Raw genomic sequence first — 8,738 nt, forward strand, 5'->3', positions numbered from 1 at the left:
CACTCTTCTATGCTTTGGTAAGAATAGTTTATATGTCAAGGTTTGGGACCGACCCCTCTCTCTTTCTGCACAGTTGTCAAGATCTCAAAGTGTGTACTCTTCATTCATTAATATACTCCTTTGCCATATGACAAAATTTACTTATGTAAAGTAGTTAAGTTAGTTATGCCTATCAAGCAGTGTTAGAAAAAAACTAGGGTCTAGTGTATTTTAATCAACTAAAATCCTAAGATCCTGGTTATATTTTGAGCTTGCCTTGAAGAAAACCGGGAAATTTTCACAAGTTTTAGAGTAATTATCGACAAAAGCTTCACATTTTGACCTAAAAACTGGAAGAATTTCAAGTTTGTCCTTATTTTCTTCGATTAGAAAAAATGTATTTTTCTAGCCCTAGAGTCAAGATCAAAACGTGGCTAACTTTAGATGTAGCCACCTCAAAGTTGATTTGGAGACACTGCTAGAAATTGCAACCGTTTAGTCCGATTCATGCATGGCATTTTTGTAGACCTTTCGTACAAAGAGCAAGCTTTTTTGGAGTCTAGACATACACATGTCTCTGGTTGAGCTGCTTAATGTAGTAAGGGAGAAAACTACCGATTTTAAAGACACTACCTTCTTGTGATACCTAGCCATAATAATATTCATTTTTTTTTCACTTTTATCTTATTGTTTATTTCTTCAATTTGGTTTGGAACTTAAGAGAAGGGGAATAATTGCAAAGACAAAGGCAATTGAAGGCAATTTTTTTGGCATGTGAGACTGTACTCCCTTTCTGGCATACCAAAGGCAAGGTCTTAGAGATGACTACTCTTTTTGCTTAGCGAAAAATCTAAATGTTTTACTTTTTCAGATGGAGGTGATCACAAGAGTTCATTAAGATTGTATCTTTTAGGACTTAGTATTATTGAAGTAGTGAGACTTTTATTTGGCCTTGTCTACTAACACACCTTCATATCTTTCAAAGTTTCATGGCTTAGGGTATTGTTGATATCTTCTAGCTAAACTAGACCGCCAAATGCAACTACAAGCTTTTTGAAAGCCACAACGTAATGTACTATATATTGTGCAAATCTATGTGAGCTTTCTATATAATTGAAGAAATTGATGGGGAAGGTAACCATATCCATCTAGAGAAAGGCTATATTGATAAGCATGTCTTTAGTAGTTACCCTACTTTTAGTAGAATGTTGTTTCCTGTCCATCTAAGTGTTGTTGCACAATGTTCATACCAAAAAGTAAGGATGAATGCCTAATAAGCCAATTTGAAAGTAGGAATCTAAAACATGTTGATGGTTGTACTTGCACTTGTTTTTCCTAGAGTTTGGAAAGGGACCTCAAAGTAATGATACACTCATAGACTCTTGGAGACTGGGATTTTTTGAGTCATACATAGGCTAAGTAATATAAGGAGATACTACTAGGGAGAGGACTAGGAGACTATGGGCAAAAGCTCCCACTTTTCCACTTTTTGATGATAAGTAGCGGAAACAAAAAAAAAATGGGAAGCACAAGGTGAGAGATTCTTAGTCACTTTCCTTTTTTTTGGGGAGAGAGAGAGAGAGAGAGAGAGAGAGAGAGAGAGAGAGAGAGAGAGAGATGGTAGCTCTTGGTGAGAGATTTATAGTCACTTTGATTGCAAAGAGGAACAAGCTCATTTTGGGTAAGAGAGATGAAGAGAGAAAATGATCTAAGGTAAAGGGGCCGACTTAAGGCCACCCAAGCGAGGCGACGAATTGCTCTCTCTGTTGGTGTACCGTTTTCAGCTTGGGACAGCGCATTGGAGAGCTCAACACGAGAACTATCGGGGAGAGAAGCCGCATCGCGAATGGCGAGGCACGCAGTTTGCAAGACGTCAAAGAAAAGTTTGCGTGTTACAACAAAGGTAGTGAAAAAGGGGCCAATGAGGGGCCAAATTAGAGCCATTGCGCCACGTCAACTCGAACGCGTGATTTGACGGCCACGATCCCATATTGTGCTGTGCTAACGAGCCCAACACTAGCCTTGTTGTGTCCCACCCCTGAGAAAATCCATATTATCAATAGCAACCAATGAGTCCTAGTGTAAGGGGGCGGTTTTTTACCGGCCCCTTTACCCTAGCCAATGTTCCAAAAAAGCTTGTCTTAACTTATAACCACACCACTATGAAAACAAAATATCCCACCTAGATTTGGAGAAAAATGGTGTAATTTTGTAAAACTTACCTCAAACTTTCAAATTTCCTCTTGCAAATTCCAGCAAAGGAAACATGTATGTTCGCACGAGTGAATTTTCTCGAACAAAGTGATCGTGGAACTATAGATCAGCTAATTTTGGTAATTTGGATATATATTTTCAAGTTTTTGATTACAATCATTTGTCAAACCTTCCTCTAAACTCTTGCTATTTTGAAGGTTTATTTGTAGCAAATATCCACCCAATTTCAAGCATTTTATAATGGTTTTGACCATATTCTATAAACCTTACTCTAAACTCTTGCTATTTTGAAGGTTTATTTATAGCAAAGATTCACCCAATTACAAGCATTGTATAGTGGTTTTGACCATATTCTATTTTTGTTATCTCATGCGGACCTATAAATTCTCAGGGGTATCTTTTTTTCACCTTGGTGGCTATTACTAGGATATATGTCTTTAACTTTTTTAGGTAGAAAGAGAAACTTTCTCATGCAGGCAGAGAGTGAAAGAGGATTCGAAATGGAGCATATTTGGTAAAAGGCGAGGCAAAAAGGAAGGGTTTGACTAAGTCAAATTAGGTGATTAGGGCAAGTCCCTAGGGAATGAGTACAAGCTACGTGAGATGGCAAGGAAATAATACAGTACTAAGGTTTAAGAACCTTAGTGTAATCTTAGCAATAATTTTGACCGTGGTTGAGTTAAGCTGGATGTGGCAGTTCCAATGCGAGGTAATCAAGGGTAGAGACTTCTGCTAATGAGCAGCAGGGCAGGGCCTTGAGCTTTCTGTCCCTTCTTCAGCGCCAGCAGCTCTCTGTGCCACCTGTGACCTCGCCCAGCTCGGCGAAGCCAGGCGTTTCTCTCTCTACAAACCTAGTGTGAGGTCTCTCTCTCTCTCTCTCTCTCCCCCTAAGTTGTCGCTTTAAGTCCCTCTTCAGACACAAAAACACACACACACAGTCTCTCTCTCTCTCTCTACTGATTCTCTCTCTCTCTCTCTCTCTCTCCCTCTCTCTCCCCCTCCCGCTCCAGTTTTGCAGAGAGACAGCTAGGTGGCCAGCGACAGGCAACACGCCGCGAGTTTTGATGCAGAGAGAGGCCCGCTGCTCGAAAGGAGGGTGGCCGTCGCCGAGGGCCGGAGAGCTCGCAGCTACAGTAGTACAGGGCTTGGCAGAGTACACACAGCGACAGGTGCGCACTACTAGGCCATGCAGTACCTGCCATGGCGGAGGGTAGCAGCGGGCTATTGCTCGGGGTGGTGGAGGCGCCAGCTGGCGAGGGCAGCGCCGCCCCTGTAACAGGCGCACTCGGACCTGCAGGTGAGCAGGGGCGTGAGTACAGAAAGGGCAACTGGACGCTGCACGAGACCGTGGTTCTGATCGCAGCCAAGAAGAAGGACGAGGAGCGGCGACTGCGCGGCGGCGATAAGGAGAAGACGCGAACCGCTGAGCTGCGGTGGAAGTGGATCGAGAATTACTGCTGGCACAATGGCTGCCACCGGAACCAGAATCAGTGCAACGACAAGTGGGACAACCTGCTGCGGGACTACAAGAAGGTTCGCGACTACGAGCTACGCCTGGCGGCGGCGGCGGCGGCTGTGGCGACGCTTCCTTCGCCCAGCTCCCATGCTCCGCCCCCTCCTGCTCTTGCTCCCTCCCTCTCCTACTGGCAGCTCGAAAAGCACGAACGCAAAGAGAAGGGCCTTCCTTCCAACCTACTCTTCCAAGTCTACGAGGCCCTTCACGAGGTCGTCGACAAGCGCTATCCACCCCGCGCCGGCGCCGGCGGCGCTTCCACCCCCGCTTCCGCTGCTCCTGGCAACAACCACCAGCCTCCTCCTCCTCTGCCTGCTGCTCTTTCCTTACCCACCCTGCTTCCCCCTCCTCCTCACCCTCACTTGCTACCGCAGGATGTTTTCCACCAGCCTCAGCTCCTCTTGCAACACCCCTCCTTGCCATTGCCATCCCCTGGCACATTGCCTGCCAAGTCCGGCATCTCCCCCATCTCCAATTTACCTCCTCACATGCCCGCCGCGGCAAGCAGCAGTGCGCCACCGCTGCAGCAGCATGAATTCCACCCTTCACCAGGTACTCTATACATCAGATGAGCTGATATGTATGTACTGCACACTATGTAGACTCTAGAGATCATGCATTGTAGCTAAGACATTGTATGATGCAGCAGCTGCTCCTGCAGCTGACTTGTATCCCTCAGAGAGCTCGGAAAGCGAAGGGAGCGATGTGCCGGAATCGCCCGCCAAGCGGCGCAAAGTGCAGGAGGGCAAGGCAGCAGTTGTGACTAGCACAGCAGAGCTGACACAGGCATTGCTAGCATGTGAAGAGAGGAAGGACAGGAGGCATAGAGACCTACTGAGTGTGGAGGAGAAGAAGCTGATGCTGGAGAACACGAAGACGCAGATAAGCAGGGACGGAATTGCGGGGCTGATTGCGGCGATCAACAATCTTGCCGCCGCGGTGGTGAGTCTGGCGTCAGACAAGAGTTTAGGAGGAGGGGATTAATTAGCAGGGAGAGGCAGAGGAGATTAGCATAATGGGGGAGGCTGACAATTAATATGGTCAAAGTCAAAATGGTAAATTGTCAGTGTCAAGGACAATGAGGGGCTTTTTTTACAAAATCTAGAGGACTCTCCCCCTCCACAGCTCATGACTCTCCCCCTCCCCCCTTGGATAACACATGTAGCTCCAGGTACAAAGGGAGAGAGAGAGAGAGAGAGAGAGAGAGAGAAGGGTACCTTAGTAATTGCCAAGGCCCTCTCCTCTTCTAACTTGTACTAATTTTTTTGTCCTGCTCTTGCAGGGACATCTCAATAGTGAAGCTCTTGTCTTTTGTAGTAGGGCTACACTCTCTAGCTCTCTCTATATACATCATATACTTTCACATTCTTCAAAATTTGGCTTTGGACCTGTCAAATCTTTGGCTTCTTCCCTCACATTACTCTTTGTTTGATCCCTTAAAGCATCGATAAATATGCTAATTGTAGTAAAGTTTGCTTATAATGTTTAGAACAGTAATAGATTTCCTAATCAGGAAAGTGCTCAAGTATGTTAATGGTAGTATTGTTTGCTTATGGTGTAAGAACATCAATATTAGCTTTCCTAATTAGGAAAGGTTCTTAATGGGATGATGTTAGGACTTCTATCCTTATCTCCATGAAGCCATCTTTGTGCTCTATTAAAGCAGGTTTCATCCTTATAGTGAAAAAAAACCCCGATGAAATTCTCCATTTTTTGCATCAACATTTAAAGGATTTGCTGGATTTTAAACCTAAAATCAGCAATTTTTTGCTACTTTTTCTTTAAGCAGGCTTGAATTCTAGATGGCATTTTCACAAATTTTGTCTTGATTGTTGACACCATATGCTAGATGGAAGAAATTTAATCGTCTACAATTTCACTTTAGCTCAAACCAACACGCCAAGATAAGGACGATTGTAAGAAGGGAGAATGTCATGCTTATAAAGAAGCTAGCTATGCCTAGAGAATTTGGAAGAATCTCTTCAAAAGTTACAAAAAGGATACCGAGTACTTGCATAAGTCAAAATAGCATGATAGTATCTAGGAAGAACAAGGACACATCTCTGACATCTTTTGGTTCATTCATATGCTCACATGTTTTTATGAGTTGCTAAGGACATACCATCATTTGACATGTCCTTTCAAACTCTCATCAACCATGTTGCCTCATGTAGTACCTCTAAAAGTGTTGGGTTGCTTGGGTACCACTCAAAAATATGTATCAGGAATCTCATGATCATCAAGCATATTAGTAAGTAGGAAATGTGTGGGTGCAAAGTTACATTCAAGGAGAGAACCACCATAGAGGTGTGAACCCTCCTTCGAAGGTATGGCCTACCCTTTGCTTTTCCTCCCTCAGGTTTATTTGCCACGGGGTAGGATGGATGGAATCAACGATCCTCATGAAAGGGAGGAGTATCGCGCAATCATGGTTGTCACCTTGTAAAAATTTAATCTCGGGATGTTGCGAGCGAAAAACTAATGTTGCCCTTTTGGCTTGGATTTGAACTCTCGTGGGTCGTGTAGGCGATGAGCGCCCTAAACATTACGCCCACGTGCGTTACTTGCAATAAATGCGGCCATGTCAAAAAACACAAAGTTGGATCAAGAGTAATCTCGAGATAAAAACTAGTATCGTTTTTATCCCGAGATTAGATTTTAAAGATCGATGCACAAGATGAAACAATGTTGCCCCATTTTGATGCGTTCCATTGATCTTATCTAGCTCCACCCTGTGGTAGATAAACATGAGGCTTTCCATCCCGCTTCCTACCCTTCCTCCCAGGGGCAAAATGTCACCTATGGGCTTCCTTGACCCCTTTCTTTATTGTCATCCCCCCTTTAGGCTCTACAACCAATAATGTCTTCAAAACCACATAAATGGCATTCAATATACTCAATATAGGTCATTGGCTCATAAGAAACTAGCCCCTCTACATTTTCACGTGGCTGAGCATAGGGTATATAGATGATGAGTGCATATATAAGTGGCAAGAGGAGAGGTACCCATGACTAGGGATATAAACAAGGCTTACTCGAGAAAAAAAGATAGTTTGAACTTCGTAATGATATGACTCAATCTTTGTAGCCTTATTTGCCTTTTTGCATGATTGATAATTGCATACTTTTTGTCAAGAAAATGAATTTCTTTACTTACCTACTGAGCAAATTTCGTACAAATAAATTTATTAATGCTCCAAGAGCTGAGAGTTTGGAAGCCAAAAATGACAGCTTTCACCATCATCCCCATCATCCTACTTGCAAAGCCCCGTGCCATCCCCATCGCTAGCTTTGTGCAGATCTCCCCTCATTTCCCTTTGCTTGCTATGGTCCAGTCAGTGGTGTACCATCGCAGTTTGGTTGCATGCTACCATCCCTATCATTCAGTTGTGTACTAGCCTACACCCACCCTCACTATGCGCATACCTCCCCTTATTTCCCTTCAACACCCACTCCCTCCCAATGCATGTCATCTAGCAAATAACCCTTGTAGTCCTCCTCTCCTTTCTTATAAGACCTAGGGGACTAAGACGTAGGATCCTCCTCCCTACCGCCCTTTATATAGGCCTAGCTCCTAGCTCTTGCCCTAAGCGGATCCCCAGTCCACACTGGTCCAGTCCAGGCCCTTGGCCTAGGTCCCTGACCCCCTAGGTTGGGCCTTGCCCCGTAGGACCCTTGTCCTGACATTACTCCCCCCTTAAGGAAGAGTTTTCATCCTCGAAAACTAGAGTGAAAAGAATAAGTTTTCACAAAAGTTGTAAAGAAATAGACTTGACTGTAGACTATTCAAATCATCTTTAAACCGTACCATAAGAATCATATCAAGAGTTGTGATGTGCATATGCTATTTAGCATATCCTAAATGTATGCTCTTAGCTCTCTGAATGGTGTAGCCACCTATATTTTATGCTCGTAGCAAGTTTATGCTCTTAGCATGTCCATTCTCCTTTCTTAAGTTGCAGAATATAAACCTTTGTTTATAACATGCTCATAACTTAAGTTACAGGAATGATTGATGATTTACTCCTTCCCTTCGAAAGAGAGGTTTCATCCTTGAAACAGCTGGAGATGTAGTCTCATGCTGCCTTAGACAAAAGAGTGTTAAACACTAGGGCCCATAACACCTAGTGTGCATGCAATAACAAACCTTTATCCTAGCCTGTAGCATACAAGAATGCATGAATCATCACAGATGGATAACATTCATTTACTTAGGTAACACATTAGAGCATAACAGAAAACACATGTTCCAGTCTAAAGTGTGTAACTTTTTTTCAGTTTCCTTGAAAGTGACTTGCTGACATAACTCATCGGTCAAGTTTAAGTCCTTGACTGGTTGTCAAATGTCATCAATAAATAACCATAACTAATGTTCAAAGTTGAGAACTTGACTTATACATGAAGAGACTAAACCTAGTCGCAAACATGCTTTAACTGATAGTAAGTAAACTCCAATTAGAGCAATAAATGCTTCTTAATTGGATATGGCTGGTGCTAATGTACGCACTCTGCATATCCCTTAGCCCAAGATTACACTTTGTAATTTGCCTATCCCCTTGGATAACTGACAGTACTGAGGTGTGTTTCCTTACGGTTTAGTCATCCCACATGACTGGTAAATAGGAATCACAATATCGTGTAACATTGTTGAGGAGTCAACAATGTCCGGAATAACCATCATGGTAACCTAAAAAATCCACAATCACTCAAACCGAGCCATGACCTCTATTGGTGATTAGTAGACCGAAAAGTAATCTCCTAGAGATACTGCACATAGAGTGCAAAAATGCTTCATAAGCAACAACTTGAGGAATATGCATGCCGTTCCAAATCAGCTTTTGCTAAACACTAGGACCCATAACACCTAGTGTGCATGCATTTAGCAAGAAATAGATCCGAACCTGTATATCCATGGTGATCATTGCCAATACTTATGGCAAATGTGATGCGCCTAGCACACATTAAGAAGGAATGTAAATAGTTCTGAAAAGAAACTAAATACTTTCAGTTGCAATCTTTTGCAAGCCTTGCT

At 43.3% G+C, this 8,738-nt stretch overlaps 1 protein-coding gene across 3 annotated transcripts; it reads left to right on the forward strand.

Moving 5' to 3' along the window:
- Window positions 1–2,919: 2,919 nt before the first annotated feature.
- On the forward strand, window positions 2,920–5,188 carry LOC147442965 (uncharacterized). Of its 3 annotated transcripts, XM_086528933.1 has the most exons (3): window positions 2,920–3,054; window positions 3,204–4,258; window positions 4,353–5,188. In XM_086528933.1, exons 2-3 carry the CDS (start codon window positions 3,394–3,396, stop codon window positions 4,688–4,690), a joined length of 1,203 nt encoding a protein of 400 aa, XP_086385059.1. In that variant the 5' UTR covers window positions 2,920–3,054; window positions 3,204–3,393; the 3' UTR covers window positions 4,691–5,188. The 3 variants fall into 3 exon arrangements, with proteins under 3 accessions (XP_086385059.1, XP_086385058.1, XP_086385060.1); XM_086528932.1 differs by lacking the exon at window positions 2,920–3,054 and having other exon boundaries at window positions 3,073–4,258; XM_086528934.1 differs by lacking the exon at window positions 2,920–3,054 and having other exon boundaries at window positions 3,073–4,258; window positions 4,356–5,188.
- Window positions 5,189–8,738: the final 3,550 nt, after the last annotated feature.

Source organism: Adiantum capillus-veneris, chromosome 14 (genome assembly GCF_014529385.1).
Source record: "Adiantum capillus-veneris isolate H3 chromosome 14, ASM1452938v2, whole genome shotgun sequence".
NCBI lineage: Eukaryota > Viridiplantae > Streptophyta > Polypodiopsida > Polypodiales > Pteridaceae > Adiantum > Adiantum capillus-veneris.

Bases quoted from the DNA above. Each gene is read 5' to 3' on its own strand.
- LOC147442965 (XM_086528933.1), top strand. From the start codon at position 3,394: ATGGCGGAGGGTAGCAGCGGGCTATTGCTCGGGGTGGTGGAGGCGCCA. The intron at 4,259-4,352 runs GTACTCTATACA...TGTATGATGCAG, and splicing joins TGAATTCCACCCTTCACCAG to CAGCTGCTCCTGCAGCTGAC.